A 23634-nucleotide genomic window follows, 5' to 3' on the forward strand; every position below is an offset into this window, starting at 1 on the left:
CATTCTAATTTTAACGAATGGCTTTCAACTGACAGATGTTTCCGTTTTAAAAACAGAGAATCAGAGCTTCCATGACATTTTTCTCCAAGATAACAATATCGAAAGATATTAACATCACGTAGCTTCTCAAATCATACTTCAGACTTGGATTCTCCATCTACAGAGGGTGACGCATGGAAAATTGCAAAATACTCTGTATGGACATAAAGACCCGCACCACCCCCATCACCACCACGACCACCACCTTCAGCCCTCCCCCAAATCTTTGGTTTGTAAGATGCGTGTTGGTCTGTAACAGTAGATGTTGGCTTGTAAAGTTGGATGTTGGTCTGTGAGTGTGATATGATCTAATTTTGGATTTTTAACGTAGCTTTTACAATGTGGATGTTTATAGTGATGTCTAGCACTGGGGCATCATGCCGCAGACATGTAGCATGATGTCCCACCCAGTCACATTATCCTGACACCAGGCCGACCAGTCCTAACACTAACCTCTTAATGCTGAACGCCCAGCGAGGCAGCTGTTAGTACCATTTTTGTAAGTCTTTGGTATGACTCGGACGGGGATCGAACCCAAGACCTCCCGCATCCGAGGCGGACGCTCTAACCACTAGGCCACCGGAGCGGTGGATGTTGGTCTGTATATATAGATGTATATAATTCATTTTATGCACCTGTCTGTCTGACTCTACGTCTATTTTACTGTAAGGATTAGTGTTTGTCCGAACATGTGCAAGTTTGTCAACCAATGCATAACTTCCCTTCCTGGTAGAAAAACCGAACCATGTTACATTTTCCTTTGCCTCCACAGAGTCTCGTCAGTGTGAAAATTTATCCTTGCCTCTATAATGTCTAATCCATTTGAGTTTCTCTTTTCCACCGCGGTACATCAAACACTCAAATTCCACAATAATGTCGCAATTGTTTTCTCTTATAAAGCACCAGTCATCCAACAGTGCCACAAAACATCTCTCATGTCCTCCTAAAATCTATCAAATTTAATGTAATCTAATTTTAATACAATATGATTTAATTGTATCATTTCAAATTTTAATCTAATCATAATATAAATATAATCTAATCTTAAGTGTTGCATGCGAAGATGAAAACAAAACGAGACTACAGATTATCGGACGGTATGAAATTCACGGACTTTCTTTTGTCGTAACACGTATGCACGAACTGTATCTGTACAAAAAGGCTGTATAGTGCAGATGGCAGATCCAGGTATTTTTCAAGCAAGTCTTTATTCAACAAATGTAAAAACTTTAGTTACATTGTTTTAAAACGGTTGCCATCTTGAATACCTAAATTTGTAATGCAGTATTGTGGTATGCTAATAATAAATGTCACATAAATCACACACATCTTATTCACATAAGTTTCACGTAAATATTAACTAGGTGCATAAAAAGTGCCATTTTGGTTAGTAGTTCTAGAAGACGAAGCTACAAAGATTGATTACTTTCCGTCTTCTTTGTGTCAATGCGGCATACAGGATGTATTACTTTCCGCCTTCGATGTTTCAAAATTTGCATGCTTGAAACGGTAAACAATAGTAGCTAAAGAATATTAATGGTTATGGAACGAAAACTAGTCCTATAAACAAAAAAGTTCACTTTAACAGCACTTTGTATTTTATGTACCTGAACACGAGTATTTGATGAAATCCAATGAAGTGGCATATCTTACTGACATATGCGTTTTGTGATGCTCCTTAACTGAAGCTTTTCCAAAGAGAGTAATAATAAAGTTCATCTATTTATGCTTGATACATATTTCTTAACACGACCATGGTTGTTAATTATTTGTGTTAATATATATTTTAGTTAGGTGTCCTGGATGAATCAAATCATGTTCAAAAGAATGATATACTCTAACGTTGTCTCGCAGAAAAAGGTTGCAAAGACACGACATGACCTCGAAGTGCATTTTTCTTAATGACTGACGATAATGAGAATTCTTTAATTTTTACAAAAATTGCGTTTTGGCAATGTGATTAGGCACAAGTTCATTCAACTAATTTAACAACCTCTCCCCCTCCAAACACACGTATTATATAATAATATTTCATTACAGTTTACAAATTCACAAAAAAAAAAAATAATACAAAGACAGAGTATTATCTTCTTCATTCTCCGAGTTTCCGTTTGAAAGGGAACCGCTCCGGTGGCCTGATGGTTAGAGCGTCCGCCTCGGATGAGAGAGGTCACGCGATTCGAACCCCGGACAAGGCATACCAAAGACTTGTTAAAGGTGGTACTAACAGCTGCCTCGCTAGACGCTCAACATTAAGAGGTGAGTGTTAGGACTGACTGGTCGGCCTGGTGACAAAATAATGTGACTGGGTGGGACATGATGCTACATGTCTGCAGCATGATGCCTCGGTGCTGTACATCACCATAAACTGCCACGCTGCTGACATCGTAGCGATATGACTGAACATTTTTTTAAAGCTAAATTAAAAATCCAGATATCACACACGCGCGCGCGCGCGCGCACGCACGCACACACATACACATACACGTACACACACACCGTTTGAAACGAAACTGAAAATTTTATAAAATGGATACGCCCATCAACTCCTCAGTGGAAAACAAAAAGTCCCCACTGAATTCAGATAAACAATATTCAGATTTATCTGTAAACAGCATCATTTTGAAACCTATTTTAACACTTCTGTTTCAAGAGAGAATGAATGAAATCAAGGTCGAGGCATCGTTAAGAAGAGGCGATAACATTTTGGTTGTAAATCTTTGTGTACAAGTGGATTTTACAAAATATTTCCCAACAAAATCGAGAGCCGCCGTAATTCAGTCGCTGGAGCATCGGGCTTATAAACAAAAAGGCTCCTGGTTCAGCTCCTGCACAGACGATCCTGAGTTGGCTGCCTCGATGTGTCCTTACGAAATGCACTTGACTCCCATTTCCTCCACATGATAAAGCCAATAAAGTGTTTAAAGTGCCATTTAAACCAATGAAAAGAAGAAGAAGAAGAAAAAAAGAAGTCTTAGCAATAATTCTTACACTCGTTTCGTGCATTCGATTGATAGTGACTTCCCTGACATATCGAAAAATGTCCTTGGTTTTGAAATTGCATGATTAATATTAACCCAAAAACAATAGGGCGCTCATTTGTTACAAATGTCATTCATTTGATAGAGGAAACTCTCGCAACCAATGCGCTGATGACATTTTAACGCCCGGCTCGTACTAGGGAATCTGGGGAAACACCTCATCAGTTACGTCGTGATTTTCGTTTCGCTTATATGATTCGTAAATTGGTATATAAGACCGGTGAATGACGTGAATTGTTGTTAAGGCCGGATAAAATCAAAGAATTTCTCTTTCTCTTAGAAGAAAACAACAAATCATGAAAATATCAGGAGTACTCCGAATTTTCATTGCAACAGGTAATTATATAGAAAGGTATGTGTATTACTTAATATTTTGTTATAGGGTCATTATGTTTATATATATATATATATATATATATATATATATATATATATATATATATATATATATATATATATATATATATATATATATGCCGTTGTCCGTCCTTCCCTATTTATGTATCCATTTATGTTGTATCCATTTATGTATCTGTCTATATACAGCCTTATAATATATACTGCATTATAACATTTCTGCGCATGAGCATATCTGGCTGTTAGTCTGCATATATAGTAATGAAAGCATGTTTCGTAAATGGACCAATTTAATTGCTTTTCACAGTACTATGAGAAAGAGGTTACAAAAATCAGAGAAATTCGGAAAATTATATTTCAGACGCTGAAAAGATTACATATTCTCTACATGGCACACAAAACTAATTATGTTAATTTTTCATCTCGTCTTTCAAACATTTCCTAGAAAATGTATGGTGTATATTCATTCAGTTTAAATAAGAAGTATGTACGAGACACCGAAAGAAATTTACACGTTAGGACGAGGGGGATTTTTCCGAAATACAAATGCAAAGGTAAATAAAACATCTGTTTAAACATTTTAGTACTATTTGTAGCAAAATACGGTTGAGAGTGATTGACTTGAAACACATCTACTGTTCAAAAGCGGATAGAAAAAAAAGAGAAACATTCCGGGTTAATCGCTTGGAGCTGAAATTATTTTTTTTTTTAATTCCATCCTTGGTATAATATCGATCGTACTAGTCTGCATTTTAATTTTTTGTTAGAAATTGTTCTTATACGTTTGTAAACCTTTCTTTTAGTTAAAAAAAAAAAAAAACGTTCGTGCTAAACATTGTGCAAATTTCTTGTGATATATATAGATTCAGTAAGATCTCTCTGCCCCTCTATCTATTTCTCTATCATTAAGAGCGTCCGTCTCAGATGATTCAGGTCGCAGGTTCGAACCCCGGTTGAGTGATACCAGATACTTATAAAAACGATACTAGCAGCTGCCTCATCAATAAGAGTTAGTGTTGGGACTGGTCGGCTGTGACTAGGTGTGACATGATGCTAGATGTCTGCGACATGAAGCCCCAGTGCTACACATCACTCTAAACTGTCACACTGAAGACATCGTTAGCGATGTTACTGAAAAATTATTAAAAGCTACGTTCCAAATCCAAATCACACACAAACACACACACACACTCTCTCTCTCTCTCTCATTATTTGACCCATGCTGGTCCAATACTAGGATTCGAAACCGCTTTCGATCAATAACTACTGAGCCACTGCCGTTTCAAGGATACATACATACATACATACATACATACATACATACATACATACATACATACATACATGTATGCATATATACATGCATGCATACATACATACATACATACATACTTTTCATTTCAGGTCTTCTTTTGCACGACTTTCGAGTGTACAGCGGGCTACTCGCAAACATCAGCAAGCCAGACTTAAATCCAGGAATGAAATTGAACAATGCTAATGATAGTAGGATCCTATGCAAATCTTGTATGCGCCCAAACGCCCGTTCAACTAACGTTCTATCTTTCGCTTTACTAACCCTCTAACAACTGGTTATTGAGCATGCAACAACACGATATTGAAGACGTACACGATAATACAACGGAAATACAATGATTTGTCTCCACCTCATTTTGTAAAGATATGGCATTACTAATCACTTAAAATTTAGCAAGATGAATGCCATCTTTGGATGGTCAGAATATAGTCTTTTCCTGGTGCTGTGACGCAGCACCTGACACATTTGGCCAATAAGTCTCAGCCGCAAAGTAATTTAAAAAGCAATAAATAAAATAATTAATTGAAATGAAGACATCAGAATTAACGATAGTCATACGACTGTTGAACTTGTGAAAGCTAGACGTGAACTTGGAAGAAACCTTGAACGGGGTATTTTCGACAAAAGAATTCGACTGCATGTTTTCGAATAATTATTGGCTAAGATATTGTTATCTTCTTGCGAAAACTCACAATCCTGTTGATAAATTGGGCTATATCGTGGATAGTGCTGAAAGATAGGCCAGTTGTTTCAGATTCTTGAAGTGAGACTGAGCGTACAGATTTATTTAAACATCAGAAACAGTTTTCATACGTTAAAGATACAAAGGAGTTTCCGGTGAAACTGACCAACATTAAACCTCCTAAATCCCTATCCTGGTTACATCAACTATTGATAGCCTTTCTACTAACATTAAGCATGGCAATGACCTTGTGGTGAAGTCATGATCGATAATCCATGTCCAAATTCACCAGACGAGGAAATTTAAATTTAATTACAGACTGTCTTGAAAAGAACCATTTTTTTATATGGAAAAGCCCCCCTCCCCCAAAGGTACATCTACCTGCAAAAACGTTTGCTTGGGCTTATACAAACATATGGCTGGATGCGAGAAAGAGATATTTCATAAAGCCCGGAAGCTACCATGTTTATATTAGGTCTATTGATGAGATTTTCTTAATTTGGACGAATTCAGAAGAAGATCTAAAGGAGTTTTTAAACAGGATGAATAACTGCCATTAATCAATTAAAATTAAAACAACAATAGGTAATGTGATGATATAACAATAAAAAGGAAATAACTTTGCGAATGGAGGTAATCTGGACTCTATGGTCATATTGCAAGGAAAGTGACACTCGGCAATAATTACATAAAATTATTTGCATCAACGATCAACGATATACATTCAGGAGCATTCTTAAATCCCAAATACCGAGGTTGCACTGAATTTGTAACAATATAATTACGACTCTTGTTCATTGTTACCCTATAAGAAAGAGGACACAAAGTAAGGAATATTTATTTATTTTATTTTGTCAAATCAATTTTGTTCTTCATTGTTTCTAGTATATATTGCGCAGTACCATTGTGATAGAGTCGCATATCTCTCTCTCTCTCTCTCTCTCTCTCTCTCTCTCTCTCATGATCGGTATGAAAGATACATACATACATACATACATACATACATACATACATACATACTTTTCATTTCAGGTCTTCTTTTACACGACTTCCGAGTGTTCGGCAGTCTAATCCCAAACACCACGAAGCTAGACGTAAAGCCAGGAACAGCAGTGAACAATACCACTGAAAGATGGATCACAAACGCGACTTTGCCCATCAATGGTGTGGTTACTGATGTCTCTGCTGATTCTACGTCCTCTGAGGAGAAAGACTCGCAATCTGATGAAAGCGATGATGACACACTTGAATACAAACACGTAAAGGACAAGAAACAGTAACACTAAAAGTGACATCATTGACGTCAGCGAGTTAGATGATGATGACGAAAAGAATCATACTGATAGAAAATATGAGAGAGGAAAGAAAATTTATATGTGTGGCAAAAATCCAACAGCAGAGACAAAAATAGCACTATAGAAAAGGGGAAAGTCAAAGCTGGTAAAATTATTATCTGAAAATGTTCTTTTCTTCTGTGTTAAAGCTACCCAGCGAATGGGAAGAGCATTAACCGCAAAACTATATGGATATTCAGTTATTCTTTGTCTTTGAATGCTCGTACATGAAGCCTCATTTAGTTTTCATGCTATCTAACCATGTGCCATGCTACCTTTATGTTGCCTGTCTGCTTTACATCACCAGCAAAGGAAACTTTTGTGTAGTTAATTAAATATCTCTTGGTTGAAAATTATTTAAATTCCTTCCTTCAGAAAGTAACCTTGGAGGGCTTCCCGGACACAAATGATATGACCTTTTCAATTAATTATGCAGCCTAAAACCGCAACCTGTGTAACGCATAATCTACTGCCCCAGGAACTTAACACAGCAAGCCACATAAATAGTTCCACCTTCCCAAGTCAACAGCGCATTTACGCTCCTTTCTCACCTGTGGCTGCCTCTGATTATATTTTCTCGTTTCTAATGAATATATGTATGAACCGGTTTAGCCAATCGTTGCGACTCGGTAAAAATCTTTTGGAAAGTTAACTCAACACAAACCTTTCACGCTGTTTGAATGAGTCAGTCAAGAGTAACTCTTTGCAAACACAGTTACTAATCGATCGATAAATACGATTTCTTTTATGTGTAATAGCTCGTGTCGTGGTTTTGTTGATGGTGTACTTGTATTTATGCATATTCATGAAAAACTATGAAATATTGTTGCTGGCAGTCACACATGAAAATGATTTATTGTCTTTTGTTGACACTTAATCCATGTAAATTAGTGGGAATATGTTTTCGTGTCTACTGAAAATTGCATGAAAAATGGTTAACAAAATCTTAGAGTCATATCGATTTGAATTTGTTTATTTTACGCATTGTCATTCAGCTAGGCGAAGAACATGTTAGGTTTATATCTGTGACAAGGTTCGATTACTCCTGTATCGGCACGTGTTAGGGTTTGACTAATATACCACGATATGTTGCAGGTTGTCATACTGGTATACTGTACATCAGTAGATGGAAAGAAGTTAGAAAGATAAGTAGTTTGAGGCAAATTAATGTTGCAGTTTTATTGTAGTCTTAACCCTTCACAGTATAAGTGGAGCTTTCATATAAAATTTTCAGATTTGTGTTTACCTGTATGCATGCATGATGTCTATGTACCAAACATAAGAAGGCTAATTTCCCTATCAGCCATATAAATTGCGCAGCAAGTTCGATTCATGTTAAGAACATATTATAACTCTCTCACCTGATTCCTTGTACATGTGTTTTTACATGAAAGGATTGTGGTGATCTCCATTGGCCTAAATAGTAAATGTGTCGCCACGAACATTTATCTTTCAAACTACAAACACACGTTTCAAAATGAAAACCAAGATGCCCCATGATTGCATGGCTCGTTTACGTTTGAGCGTCTGTTGAAAAAAACACCGAACCAAAATGAAATAGCATGGACTTCTGATCGGTTTATTCCCTGAATGACTTATGTGACATATGGGATAAACATTATGGATGGAATGGAATATCCGTATAGGTGTATCCGTACAAGAAGACCCGGATATTGACAGTAAATTATATTCCATATTATTTATCAAAACTGAAATAGAAATATCTTTCATAATATAATTTCATAATTTTATTTGCCGATGCGACGTAGAATAATACATATGTTTGGTAATTATGTGATTTAGTACACTTGTTGTGAAGGGACAGCTGTTTCAACTTTGTAAATCCCAATGTTGTTCAAGGTGATAAATGTACGCTTAAATAGCATGATTTATTGCATGGTTGAAAACCTTTCCTCCGTATTTTTTTTTTACACGGATGCTTTTGTGATGTATGATTTGCTTGACTTTACTGTACTATTATGGGATAGTGGTCTTACATTTCTGAATAAAATAATTGAAACTGTCATTGTCTCGGCCACAAAATTTGTCATCCTTCTGATATATTTGTATATGCCCTCAGTAGGTTGAGATCCATCAGGTCATTGCCGTGCAAATGTGTATGACCATGAGGTGAAAATATATTCACTTTTTGTAAAAGGGATATAAATATTTTAAAATATTTTAATTATAAAATCTCTCAATATTGAACACAAAAGTATATTCAATAGATTCGAATTCTCTTTTATTCCTCTCACACATAGTGCTAATATATTACGAGAGAGCAAGAGAGAGAGAGCATATACATATTTGTAATGTTCAAAACATTTTGTACAAAACAGGATATAAAGCTGGGACCTTCCATCTTTCGTTTCCGCATAATAACTACATTAGTTATTATTAAATTACAACATATTTGGCGTGCAGTTCGATTTTTATTAGGCCGTACATACATTTGATTGTGAGCCTTCAATACATCTTTTAGCAGAATTATAGCCCCTGTTTTTCAGACCCAGACGCTTTTGTCCCCCGCACAATAAGAGCTTGATTTCAACCTTCTGCATCATTTGGCTGAGTTATAGTCCTTGCTTGTTATTTTGCATGCTGCTTTCTATTAATAAAACCGTGGACGAGGTCATCGTTAGCGGAGTTGCATCCCCTGATTAGAAAACGGGCACTTTTATTTCGGCACAATAACTCATCTAATACAAACAAATTCAAGGATATTTGATATTATGATTGATACTGAGGAGATCTCTCGTGAATTTGGTTGTTCGTTTTCTACATCGTTGTTTAAAAGAGTTATAGCTCCCGATTTTCAGTCCCACCCACAATAAATACAGAATGACAATCGTTTTGGATTCTGAACAAACGTGGTAGTCAGCTTGATATTAATGACACATCATTGTTTCATTGCCAGTGTTTCTTGGGTACATGTTCAGCGTGCAGCATCACCTTTTAGTTGAATTCTTGCCTCAAATCGACCGACTCACTAACTTTCCTTTCTCTTGCAATAATTCCCATTGTATGCAAATTTATGTTGATGACATCCTTGTTTTTCTAGTTCATTATTTCAGCATTTAACATATGTGACCATTTAGTGGAGATGCAACCCTAGATTTTTGCATCCTGATAATAATTGCCTTATTTAATTATCAGCGGAATTGAATTATTAACTTCCTTTATCGTTTGGTGGAGATATGACCGCTAAATGTTAGACCCACATATTCTTATGTAACTCTATTGCGACGAGACCTCAGACAGTTCCGGTGGCCTAAGTGGTTAGAATGCGAGAGGTCGCGGGTACTAACCCCGGGCAATTCATACCAAAGACCAAAATTTTACTAGCAGCTGCTTCTCTTGGCGATGAGCATTAAGAGGTTAGGACTGGAAGGCCTGGGGTCAAGATAATGCGATGGATGGGACTGCCTCACTGTAGACATCATAAGTAGTGAAGGGGGATACTAGAGCGACAATGGGAATTAGCATTACAGGACCCCTTGGGAACATATAGCGACAATGGAAATTTAACATGGAGAAAAATCGTGGGAACATATAGCGACAAGGGAAATTTAACATGGAGAAAAATCGTGGGAACATATAGCGACAAGGGAAATGAACATGGAGAAAAATCGTGGGAACATATAGCGACAAGGGGATTTGAACATGGAGAAAAATCGTGGGAACATATAGCGACAAAGGAAATTAACATGGGATTATTTTTTTTAAAAAAAAAAATAAAAAATAAAAAAGGGGTAGGCAATGGAAAGGCTATCTCTTTTCGAGAAATATGGGGACCCTGAAAAGGGCCTTTGGGTTTTCTTCTTCTTCTTCTTCTGCTTCTAATTTTTTCTTTTCCTCCACCAACTTCTTATTTTATCTCCAACACTCTTTCTCTTCTTTTCTTTCTTTTTTTTCTCCTCCTCTTCTTCTTTCTTCTCTTCTTCTTTCTTCCTCTTCTCATTTTCTTCTTCTTTTTCAATTTTTTCGTTCCATGTTCTTATTCTTATCTTTTCCTCTTCATCCTCCTTCTCCTCCTTTATTTCCTTCATCACACCACTGATCATGTCCTTTGCTTTTCTTAAGTTGTTAATTTCCATTTTTACTCTATGCGGACTATAAGAATAGTGGTCTTCAACGAGTCGTACGAGCATTTGTTCTATCATGCCCAAATTGTCAAGGACGTCTTGCAATGATTGAAATTTATCCAGGTGGTTTGAAGCCATCTTCTATGTAGAATGGTTTGAACGACGAATATTGTGGGTTCTTATACTGAAAGCGCGTACGTGAAGGAAAACATCCCCCTAAAAACATAAAATGGATCTTACCTAGATCATGACCAAACAACGCGCGGACGTGAAGGAAAACATCCCCCTACTTTTTCATTTCATATAATATAACCCAAACTATACTCTCCACATTTGCTAAGAAACAATAAAGAAACCCATAATCTACTATTCGCACAAACATACCTTTACTCTTACAAACACAAACACACCAACACATACCCTCACACGATCTTAAAAAAGAGTTAGTGTTTATTTTCACACTACTCTACCTACACACATTGGCAAATTAATAGTTATTTCTTTTCTAGAGTATTGGATAGCCCTGAAAAGGGCTGTTTTTTTTTTAACTCCAGATGCAACTATCTAATGATTACACCTTCCTGGCCTGGCGCCACACACGCATCTTCTTCCCCAGTCTCCTTTCACCTTTCTTCTGGGGAGCGAAGAGGGAGGATGATTCGCTTCATCACCCCAATCCTCTGTCTCGGGAATATTGAACGACATCCTCTCTTCTCTTTTCTTTTCCTCCTCTTCCCTCTGTCTTCTCTCCTCCTCTTCCTTCTTTATTCTTTCTTCTTCTATTATAGCCTCCGCAGCCAGTTCATTGACCAGGCGCCTTACATATTCCAGATGTATCTGGAGTTCAAGAAGTTTGCTTATTCTGCTACTATTCATTCTTGTGTTGATCAATCAACAAGGGTAGCTGGACTGTCCAGCGAGTTTCAATTTATAGTGAAAGCGCGGACGTGAAGGAAAACATCCCCTAAAAACATAAAATTGATCTTACCTAGATCATGACCAAAAACAACAACAACGCGCGGACCTAAAAGAAACACTCACTCACTTTTTATGCTACCCATCACTATTTTAAAATTTTTTCATAAATCACTTCAATAGACTATCCACATACGCAAAACCAATCCAATCTAACCCCAAATATACACCTCAAACACCAAAAAAGACATCATTTTAATGTACTATCCACACCAACTTACGTGAGCACTTACAAACACACAAACACACAAACACATACCCTCACATTTTTTATAAAAGAGTTAGTGTTTATTTTCACACTACTCTACCTACACACATTGGCAAATTAATAGTTATTTCTTTTCTAGAGTATTGGGTAGCCCTGAAAAGGGCTGTTTTTTTGTTTGCTATGGCATTCTTTTTTAGTTTCTAAGAATGCGATGTCCTCTGAGGATAGACTTTCTGGCGATAGGTCTGCTTCTTCGGAAAGAGAAGAAGAACTCTTTGGTGTCGATACGACAATCGACAAAGCCTCTGTCAGCTTCAGGTTGCTGCTGTTGTTGTTGTTGTTGCTGCTGTTGCTGCTGTTGCTGCTGTCTCTGAAGTCTGTACTTCTCTGTCCATTCTTCTTTCTCCCTGTTCATTTCTTCTCTGAAGAGCTCTTCTATCAGGTCTTCAGTGATTTTTAACATTCTCACATTCTCTATTTCTTCTGGCTTCGGTATCAGACTGTGTCTGACCCTATGCAAATTCACGTAGGCTTCGTTGAGCTTAGCTAGTTTGGAACACATCTTCTTAGGAGGATGAGTCGACAATGGATGGTTAGACTGGGAACAAACCGGTTCTTAAAGTCAAAGCGCGGACGTGAAGGAAAACATCCCCACACGGTTTTTGAGTCGCAACGTTTAGTGAGTGTCATGAGAGGGATAGTAAGAAATGAAAGAGCATCAATCCAACATTCTTATAGCTAAACAAAAGACAAAGGCATTTTTTTTCTAAACACAACATTTTTTATTCAAAAATCACTTAACACTAAACAACAACATTTCTAACATTTTTAACAATAATCCAACATGATAACATCAAACAATCTTTTTCTAATCACAAACATTTTTTTCTTCAAATACTAACTACTTTGAACAGGGCTGACAACGTTGTGAATGAAATTGTGATTTCCACTGTTGGAAATCATTAGGCCATTGATGGACACTACGTTTCCTAGCTTGAGACAAAAGATAAGCATAATGGTCACAAAACCATCGGTCTACTTTCACATCATTTCTAGCAGAAGAACGAGGATAGAAATGAGTCACTAAATGTTCTAAGGAATCGCCCAGGCTGCGATGATGCAGAAAATACACACAATATTGTCCACACACCAAGGAATCTGTGCCTTGTAATTTCACATTATTGAATCGGGTGGTTTGAGCATTTCTTCTCATAAAGTCAATGATATCGTCTTCCAAAGGGGGCAATCCGTACGAATCGAAATATTCCACACATCCTTCTTGAGGAAAGTAAACGGCTACCCAGTGGGTTCCTGGGAGATGACTGTCGTCCGTGTTGATCACGTAAGCTTGATGGTCTTGAGGTTTGCGATGAGGGAGTTCATCTTTAGCACAGACGACAGGATTCCAAGAAGCCGTATACGAACTGTGGTTCAAAAGGTAAGAAAGTTCCCAGGTATCCATTGTTTTGTGGTTTTCTTCTTCACAGGTAATAATAAGTCGTCAATTCGATCCTGACTTTTTGCTTGAAAATGTCTGACGAATAAACGGTTATTCGTTCTGTTTCCTCACTCTGATTCAGGAGAGCTTCGATACGATGGATCTCTTGAGTAGTTAATGGTGGACAAGAATGTTCACGCAAGTCTTTATACCACTGGTGCAACACGTCTTTGTTTGAGATGAGACTCCAAGCTTCGTCCAGATACTCGTCCAATTTTTCTTCTTGGCTCAACATCAGGCATTTATCGTGTTGAATTTGACTGGGATGATCGTTTTGACATCCATAGCAATTTTTCTTGATCAATTCCGTCATTTTGTCGACCAAGTGTTTGGCAAAACAGGAGACTAAATGGGCTTCTTGTTCTGGCCATCTCGACTTCATCATGATCACTTCTTCTTTTTCCACGGTCTCCTCACATTCCATCTCCAAAGTTTCTCCACTAGGTAAAGAGGGACAACAGTCTTCCATGGTTTCTAGTAATCTAGGATGACTTCTCTCAAACTGTTGATTTCTATGGTATTATCGAATTCTGCATACAGGATGACGTTCACTGTCTCTTTCAGTGGTTCTGCAAACTGAAGTTCCACACGAATCTGGCCTGATTTTATAGGGTGGAAATGTCCCTCGTCGCTGCCTTGGTCTGGAGTGAAATCGAAAGCCCACAAAGCATAGCCTCCTGCGTAATCCTCGTACGTAATACCGTGACTGGTGTTGGTTCCTAACTGTCCGGTGGCTTCGTACAGGGACAAGTACGATCTCAAGTAATTCTTCTCTTTAAAGTCAGGTTCGAAAGGTCGGGTACACAAGGTTTTGCCATCGCGACTGACTTCGATTTTCTTCACGTTAAAGTGTTGAAAGTTGAAAGGATTTTGAGCGAAGGCTCCGTTGAAGGCTGAATTCGAGACCATACCAAGGATCAAACGTTTGGGTAGCTGTCCTTGGAACAGATGATCTTCGATCATGGAATGATGTCCAACGGGAATGGTGAACGTTTTCACTTCCACGCGTCGTATGGGATACTTGGCGGTCGTTCTGCTCAACGTTTGACTGATGTCGTTACCTACTTTGGGTAACACTTCCACGCGTCGTACGTAGAGTTTGGCCTCCTCGATTTTGCTTTTAGGAGCCTTAGCATCCTCAGCCAACAAATGGAAAGCGGTACTGCTACGATTCAGTCTCAAGCGGACATTGATTCCGTTCAGCAAATATTTCTCTTGCAACCACATGTCCAAATGCAAACGATCCATCAGTTCTAAACTCTTCTTATCTAAGATTTTGAGTTCTCTTTGCTCAAAGCCGCTATTGGTTCCATCTACAAGGTCGAACTTGCCCGCTTCGTCAGGTTCCCACAGCACACAAGCATTGAGATGGGTATCCTTGGCATCTATTCCGTACGTCAAGAGATTTTCCAGGTAGGCACGGTAAGGGTAAGTATCCATGCTGCTGCTGACCAGTTTGTTATTCAAGTACAAGTCCACTCCACTAAACAAGGAATGCATGAAATTGTTGACGGGAGCTATATTCTCAGTGTCATCTACTGCACCATCATCCTTATCTAGAACTTTGACTTTCAAGTACAAGTAACTGCTATTCAGATCGATGTAATCTTCGGGCTGTCCTTTGATTTCAAACTCGATGGGAGCTGAGGCTGTCAATGAGGAGACGGGATGAAATTCCACCCATTGAGATTCTTGCATCGTCATCATGGTGGGGGGCATGGCAAACAGATCCAGTTCCGTCTTGGAACAAGCGCAAGACTCTCGGTGCATCATTTTTTCTCTGTGTCTCAATAATCGAAAACGTCTAAGTCTCGAACGGTTCTTCTTTTCTTAGCCTTTCTCGCTTGAAGTCTGGTGAAAGGGTGTTTTCTTCGTCGTCTCTTTCTGCCTTGTCCTTGCTGAATGCCTGACTCGGTAGCGTGCAGAACATTTATAGGTGTGTCTCGTCGGCCCAAAATGTCTTTGCCCGTTTGCAGCAAGACATTTTTGCCAGCCCTCATGAAGGCTTCTTTAGGGTTTTGTTTGTCGATGATGACATTTTGGAGAAATTCTTTGCCTTGCGTCAGTGCCGCATCTTTCAAGGCGTGCAATCCCCGTGTCACCATCGGTTTCAAGACTGGGGCCACCGAACGAAAGGCCGATTTTAACATGTCTCCTAAACCGTGTCCTCGCTGTCGTGCAACCCCTCGGTACACTGGATACATGACTTACTTACGAGTCGTGAGAAAACCGTTTTCGAAAATGGAGTTTAACCGTGACTTTTCCTTTGGTGAATGGAATATTTTGTCCTAAATCTCCTTTTATAGTAATGTTGACCGTGTCCAAATACGACTTGCTGACAGGTAAATAGTGAGGATGGACAAATTCGCGGTGGACGTGGTAAGTGTTTCCACCTTCCTCGTCAGCGTTTGCGGCAGAATCCACTTTGAAAGGAATGACACGCAGTAACGGCACAGAGGTGTGTCCCACCACGTTATACTCCACCACATCGGAGTACACGAACATCAAATTTAGTCCTTGGTTCAGTTCTACCGGGGTACGAAAATACTTGGCAAAAGTATCGTTGTCAGAAATGACTAGTAATTCGCCTTTTTGTTGTTCTACTTTCTTCCTCAGCTCCATGTCACCGCCCAACATGTCAAACAATTCAGGACAAAATAAGAAAGACATGATTTTGGGCCCCTCAGGAAATTTTATCAGGAAGCGACGAGTTGTTTTGTGGTACTCCAGGGTGACACTTTTTTTGACATGCTCTAAAGCTTTCAGAAACACACCATTAAACCTGGTGGCTATGGTGTTGACCAAATGTTGACCACTAAAATAATAGCCTGGGGGAATGAACAAGTGATAGGTGGTCCACTTTAGATTTGGTGTACGGGTTTTCTTGTCATATTTGCTATGGGTATCCAAATACTGTTGCATTTGTTCGTCATGAACTTCCACATCAAATTTATTTTGATTGGGAAGGACATTGAGGACTTGGGTCGGGTGAATCATTTCCACTAAAGCCACTTCCCAATGGGCTTCGTGATCTAAGGGGATGGCTTGAGGTAATTTGGCCGTGTAACAGCACAACGTGTTATTGGGAAACACCTCCATGGAACTGTCACTGGGTAAGGTCAAGTAAAATTGGTTTTCGTGACTCATAATTCTAGAGTTCTGTGGCTGTCCGAGGGGATATTACTGGACGTCAGAGGCGTGTCTCCACCCAAAATGGGGTTCTGGTTGTGGTTGTGACTGACACTGGCACTGGACACAAGGTTCCCGGGGTTCCCGTTCGAGGAGAATTTCAGGGAGGGATTGGGAAGCAGGTAACCGATGCAACTGCTCAATAAAATGGTCCACAATTGTTTGTCTCCTTGTTGCAAACTCAAATTGGCGATGGCTGCCCCGATGACACAATACACCACGAAGATTTGGCAGAAAAAGACGATTTGCGTTTTAGGCACACGTTCTCCACACCACACCCACAAGGGTTGTTTTTGTAAATCTTGCACAGAAGAACTAGGGGAAGAAGGAGTGGTCGACGTAGCTGCGTCTGATGTGTGAAAGGGCATGATGGTCACTTCTTCTTTTTATAGTCGATGACTTGCGAAGCGTCGATCCAAGAATCGAAACTGGGTGGATATCCTTTCCAACGTACTTTGACTTCTTTGACACGTCGTTTGCCCACTTTACGGGTTCTGCGTTCGAGAATGCTTTCGATGTCGTACACGTCGTCATCTTTTTTGGTCACACGTTGTAACTCGGGCAAATAAAACGTTCCTTTGAGCACTTCTCCGTTCATGTCTTCCAATTTATAGACGGCAGGATGACGGCCATGCACTCGTCCAGTGACGCGAAACAATTCGATCGTCCAGTTAGGTAAGTAACCTTTGTCGAAAGTGCGTTTGGTTTTGCCAATGCGCACCCAATCTCCTACGGTCAACTCTCCACTTTTCTTGGGGACAGCCCTCGTCGGGGACGTACCAAACAGGCGCTCAAACACCAGCACTTCGTTGTCGGGAGTCACGTCTTGCGGGGCACGTCCGATGCTTCGATGGTAAGATTGGTTGTACGCTTGCACCAGGTGCGGTAAGATGTCGATGTACTTCAGAGTGTGGTGATGCGTAAAATATTTCCACATGCGTTCTTTCAAAGTGCGTTGAAAACGTTCCACGATGCTGGCTTTGGTTTCGGGATTCTCGGTGGTAAAAAAATGAATGTCACGTTTCTTTAATTCTTTTTGGAAAGCTTGGTTCAGAAATTCGGTGCCTTTGTCCGTTTGCCATCGAAGAGGGTGACGACCGCTTTGTTTCAACACTCGTTGCAGGGCTCGCACTAACTCGCTGCTGGATTTGGAAGTCAAGGGCACGACCCAGGCAAATTTCGAAAAGACGTCGATGACACAAAACAAATATTTGTAGCCGCGATTGTAGCTGGCCAAATGAGAGACATCGGCTAAATCGGCTTGCCATTGATGATCGATGCCTTCCACTCGGGTGCGACTTCTGGCAAACTTACGTCGAATGGGTTTGTGTAATGTGTAGGTAGCTTGTTCTTGTAACCATCGTTGCACTTGAGGTAAACGGAGACTTTTCAGTCGAGTTTTGGCAGCACGATACAATTTTTGAACTCCTGCGTAACCTGCAGGATGCGAGGGATCGTAGTAAATGCTGGCTAAGACTTTTTCCATTTTTTTTGTGTTTGTGTGTTAATAAGGCACCCACTCTTGGAAGAGGCTACTCTTTTTCTCTTGGGGTTTTTTCTTGGATTGCAAGGCTTTGCGTGTGCGACCGGCAATAGGTGTCGAAGAGGAGGATGTCTGAGCAGGGGATATCGGTTCTTGTTTCACTTCTGTCTTCACTTTCTTTTTCTCTTGTGATGAAGAAGGGGTGGCCATCATCTTTTTAATCCATCCAATTCTGGAGGTAGGTGGTGTTGTTAACTTGCGTACTTTTTCTGGTGGAGTTTGAAACCCTTCTTCTTCTTCTTCTTTTCCTTTTTCTTTCTTGACCACTGGTACCGGTACTGGTACTGGTACTGGTGATGGTGCTGGACTTTTCATCAAGGTCTTAAAATCTTTCAAAGTGGGTAGAGCTGTTTCGTCTAAAGCTTTCTGGTGAAAGAGTTGCAGTCGTTGCAAGAGTTGACCGTACTTTTGCGATTTTTCTGTTTCGGACAAATCTTGGCGATCCATCAAGGATTGCAATTCGTGTTGTAACTGGGACATCTCGCTCAAATTGGGATTGGGAGGTAAATGCGGGGTGCGTTGTTCTTGCCACCGATGGTATTCCATCCATCGTTTGTAAAGCACTAAAGCTAGTTTTCGTCCTTCGATGGGGTTGTCAGGGGTGAATTCTGAGATCTTGGGACTTTCGAGGGCCTTTTTATCTTGCTCCCACTAGTCCTCCCAACATGGTTCCCAAGACTCTTTTCAGTATGGGGCCTAACAAGAGGGGCAAAATGCCTCCACGTTGCACTAACATCTTCTTTTTTTGACGAATGGGAATTTTCTTTCGAACCATTTGGCGAAGAACGTGACGATGTTTGCTTAAGCATTGTTTCTGGTGTTTGGACAAAGGGATCGTGCCTTTCAAAACGTTCAAACAACATTCGCACACGGTATCGATGACCTCTTTGGAGGCTGTTTGAATGAGTTTTTTTCGTAGGGGTGGAGAAGCTTTGGACAGGACAGATAACATGTCCCCATGTTTGGCTAAACGTGGTGGCAGTCCTTTCCTTTTCTTTCCTTGGGGTTTTCTGGAGGGTGACATCTTTGAGTCTTCAGGAGCACCAAAAAAAACACTGATACCCTACTTGGTCACAGGCCTTTTTTATACTGGAACGCGTCGCCACTGATTGTCTTTACGTCGTATCAACTTCATGACAGGCATGACACGTCGTGCAGGGGTACGTAACGGACTAAATCGAGCCAGTTCTTGCTTGGACAAATCCAGTAAACTTTGTAACATGCCCGATCTTTCATGGACTTTGATTTTGGGAGAAGGTACTTTGTGAGCAGCAGCCACTGCCACTAAATTGGAGGGTCCTGCCACTGGGGAAGTTCTTTTGGGGGTCATCAACGGAGATGTTCTTGGTGTGATCAACGTCTCCAAGTACTCTTCAGTTCCTGGTGTCATCAACGGAGAAGTGGACAAACGTGAGGATGCCGGGGACGTAGTCACCGCCGTGGCAGGTCGTGGTTTGCGAGTGTAAGGTTGCGTCCTGGCCGAAGTGCCTCTCTTGCGACTAGTTTTCTTCTGTGGACTTTTCTTTTTCTTGGGGCTTCTTTTCTTTTTCCGGGGTGGTGTCTGGTAAGAGGAGGGTCCCGCCACTGGAGAAGTTCTTCTCTTTGGGGACCTGGTCTTTTTCTTTTTCTTCTTGGGGCTTCGTTGGACTTTTGTCTTGGGGATAACTTTGGGGGCATTAGGATCCCATCTTAAGAGTGAACGAATGATGACCCCTCCTAGAGTACCGCTCCCTCCAGGTTTCAAAATGATTTGTTTTTTGGTTTGAGTGTCGATGCGGGGATCGGCCAGTTGGACCAAAGCGACTTTGTTTCGATCGAAAAAGCGTTGGGTTTGATGAGGAATCTGAATGATTCCTTGGAGTAATTGACGTGCCGTCACCGTGAACCATCGTAAGACTTCTTTGAGACTAGCTTCTAAGACACGAGCTCGTGTTTGTGGATCTTTTTCTCGACTGATCCCATACAAGGCACGAATCAATTTGACGGGAAGATGCGACTGAAGGGACGTCATGTTCACACTGTGTGAGACAGACGAAAAAGGGTCTGAGGTTTTTATAGATTTTTTGATGGGGAGTGAAATGAAGTCGAGGACGGAGACGTGTACAGGACAGGCCCTCCGTCTTGGCACCAGTGGTGAAACAAGTGGGTACGAAATCGCAAATCCTCGGGAGTGGTAGGTTTCAAATCGACGAGTAAATAGGCGTGTGGCGTTTGAGTGGCATCGTCGTACGCCTGAGTCAGCCAAGGCGTTCCTAACTGTTTGGCTAAGACTTGCACTTGCGATTTATCTCGAGGGCTTTTAAACAAGACCACGTAATGTGCATTGAGACTGATGGTGCGATGGGCTTTACTTTGTTGAAACAAATTTTGGGTGATGTAAACGACACTGGCATTACGATGATGCCCTTTGCGCGTGAACCACAATTTAATTTCTTCTTCGTCTTCTCCTAACATGTCGTCGAAAATGACCAAATGGGTTTGACGGGAGTCAGAGACGATGCCATCGTCTTCTTTAGGAATACCTTCCACAAACACGATGGAATCGCCTTGACTTTCTCGCAAGAGGCTGTACGCCGATTGCCACTCTTTGTAACACCACACGATCCGTTGAGGTGGCCGATCGATCAAATGATGTTTATGTTCGATCAAACGTTTGACGAATTCGGTTTTGCCTGAACCGCTAGGTCCAGCAATGAGCATGTTAAAGGGATGGCGAAGATACAAAGCCTCCCAACTGGCACGATCTAAGTGTTCGTCGATGACTTTGACAGTAGAGGAAGAGGGAGTAGAGACAGCAGAGGTAGTCATGGTGTGAGAAATGTCACTTGTGACACTAAAACAAACAAGACAAGAGTTTACATACTTTTTCAGAACACGTTTATTGAATGTTTTTTTTCAAACATGAATACGAAAGACAAAAATACATAAAAGCCAAAGGCTTAAGTACAACAATAAAAGGCACATGATAACGATGAATGTGGAATAAACACAAGTGTCTGTACAACAACCACATGTTTTGGGTAATGTTCTAACCAGTTCTATAGTAGGGGGTAAGGTCACACAAGTGTCCTCCCGAAAGGGTCTTTCAGGCCTGTCCACGACAGTCCTGTCCTGGGTGACGGGTTCTTCTGGCACCGTCACTAACACGGGTTGAAAAGTAACTTTTTTCCTTGAACAACTCTCGTGCATACTGGGCCACTTCTTGGGTCCAAGCCTCAAAACCCCATTCTTTCCAGGCACGGACATCTGTCCAATGGGGATGTAAGTTACAAGCTACACACACATCGTCATACACGTCTTGGGTAGCTAAAAGTTGACGAATCTTTTTTTCCTGTTGAGGTCGAGAAGTATCCAGATGAAAACGCAAGGCTTTGAGCAAAAGGAGTTTTTCGTGACCATTTAAGGCCATTGAGGTGGTAAGTACTGATCGTAAAGAGTCCACAAAGAATCGGCTGGTAAACGAAATCCCAAAAAACAAGTCACTAAGACACACACCACTTGTCGTCCCAAATTGAATGGATACAGTTCTTGTAATAATTGATGGTAATGATCCACGGTTTGAATATGGTCATTGAGTTCCTTCCACGGAATCTGTTGAATGATATGTGACATAATCCGTGGCATGGCAACTTGATTTTATAGTGTCTTTGTTTCGGAAGCAATAAAGGTAATTTCTAACCAAACACGTTCGTTCTCCAGTAGGGAATTTAAATGTTACATACTGTAACTGAAACGTCAGAGTTTGTCTAGATGTTTCGTCTTTTTCTAAGCAGATTCCATGTAACAAATGTTGGTAATCCTTTAACTCCTCTTCCTCAATACGTTGCAGTAAGTGAATCTCCAAGTAACCAAAATTACGAACGTCTGGCCCATCCTCATTCATATACTGAAAGTATTCAACAAGGTCTGACCAGTGAAAAAATTTCTGACGAATCAGTCCTCTTATACCATTCAGGTACCAGTGGTTAAAGATCTGGTGACGTAACGGATGCAATTGTTCTTTACGTTTCACTTGTATTTTGACCAGCTCTCGATAAATCCTTTCTCTCAACTCCTCAGGCAAGCCCAAAATGTTCTCTTGTAAAGTATCCATAAGTATATACACTGTTTTTGGAATCGTTGGGTGGTGGCCAATAGCCTCGTTTAACTTTGTGCCTGATGTAATATCCACTCATAATCAGTCTTCTTGTACTTTGAAACATAGCATAATTTAAAAACGGACGAATCACTTTGAGTTTGCGTTTCACTTGTATTTTGATCAGTTCTCGGTAAATGCGTTCTCTCAACTCCACAGGCAAAGCACGAATGTTCTCTAGCAAAGTATCCATGAATAGGTCATACTAAATCCTCTTTGCTCTGACACAAGAAATGTACTGTTTTCACAAACATGGTTTTAATTCATTGTCGAATCTAAATCGTTTCACCACTAATTTACACATTACAATTCGTTCAGAAGTTTCCTCTTTCACCAAGTTGACATCGCGTGAAAGATGTTGGTAATTCGTTAACTCTTCCTCTGGAATTCGATGCAGTACGTTTACAATGTAGTAGATAGAATCGTCCATACCAAACCATTCCTTTTTATAACCAGGAGATCGTTGATCAATGTCTGTCCAATGGAACACTTTCAACTCAATCAGTCCTTGTATAGCCTGAAGGTACCAGTGGTTCAAACACCGGTGACGTAACGGATGCAATTGTTCTTTACGTTTCACTTGTATTTTGACCAGCTCTCGGTAAATGCGTTCTCTCAACTCCACAGACAAAGCACGAATGTTCTCTTGTAAAGTATCCATGAACAGATTATTATGGTAAGAAGTTACTTCAATGTCTCGGTCCCACTAAAGGTAAGTAATGACAATTCGGTGACCATCGAGCATGTTCAACGTAGGCCGAATCTTGCGGTTCCCAGTGGTGAAGTGACACACCGCAACTGAAGCACTTGACTTTATCTCCTTCGCCCAAGTAGAAAAATCCGGCTCTGGCTAATTCTTCGGGGGTCGGTCCTTCCAGATACTTAGGCCATTTTCCTTTGAACGATTGAAGACGATTTTCAAAGTCGCAGTATTCCGACAAACGCACAGGGAACGAATATTCGTCTTTCACAGGTTCGTTTCGATGAGGGTTGAGTGACATGGGTAGGAGTTTGCTCAGGGCTGGATGACATCCGTAGGGGGGTAGACGTGAAGGTGAACATTCCCCTTTAAAACGAAACCCAGTAAAATGTCCAAGAGGACGAGCGGCATCACTTTCGCATCCCACAGGTTTGACACGCACAGCATCACTTTCCATGATAGGGGTAGGGGCACTAAAGTTCCCATGATGCTTTACGGCATCGCTCAGGTCACAAGATACAGCATCGTACCCA

General features: G+C 40.4%; 1 protein-coding gene across 2 annotated transcripts; it reads left to right on the forward strand.

Annotated features, from left to right (window-relative positions):
• Positions 1-3258: 3258 nt before the first annotated feature.
• Positions 3259-8792, forward strand: LOC149794244 (uncharacterized). 2 transcript variants are annotated; one of them, XM_089966550.1, is made up of 3 exons: positions 3259-3416; positions 4842-4961; positions 6467-8792. In XM_089966550.1, the coding sequence occupies exons 1-3, from the start codon at positions 3377-3379 to the stop codon at positions 6712-6714; spliced, it is 408 nt and encodes a 135-aa protein (XP_089822676.1). In that variant the 5' UTR covers positions 3259-3376; the 3' UTR covers positions 6715-8792. The 2 variants fall into 2 exon arrangements, with proteins under 2 accessions (XP_089822676.1, XP_089822677.1); XM_089966551.1 differs by having other exon boundaries at positions 4842-4940.
• Positions 8793-23634: the final 14842 nt, after the last annotated feature.

This window comes from Sinohyriopsis cumingii, chromosome 8 (genome assembly GCF_028554795.1).
Source record: "Sinohyriopsis cumingii isolate HCF-2022 chromosome 8, ASM2855479v2, whole genome shotgun sequence".
Taxonomy (NCBI): domain Eukaryota; kingdom Metazoa; phylum Mollusca; class Bivalvia; order Unionida; family Unionidae; genus Sinohyriopsis; species Sinohyriopsis cumingii.

Excerpts from the sequence above, each read along its gene's own strand:
- LOC149794244 (XM_089966550.1), top strand. The coding sequence starts at position 3,377 with ATGAAAATATCAGGAGTACTCCGAATTTTCATTGCAACAG. Across the intron at positions 3,417-4,841 it reads CCGAATTTTCATTGCAACAG|GTCTTCTTTTGCACGACTTT; the intron begins GTAATTATATAG and ends TTTTCATTTCAG. Across the intron at positions 4,962-6,466 it reads TAGGATCCTATGCAAATCTT|GTCTTCTTTTACACGACTTC; the intron begins GTATGCGCCCAA and ends TTTTCATTTCAG.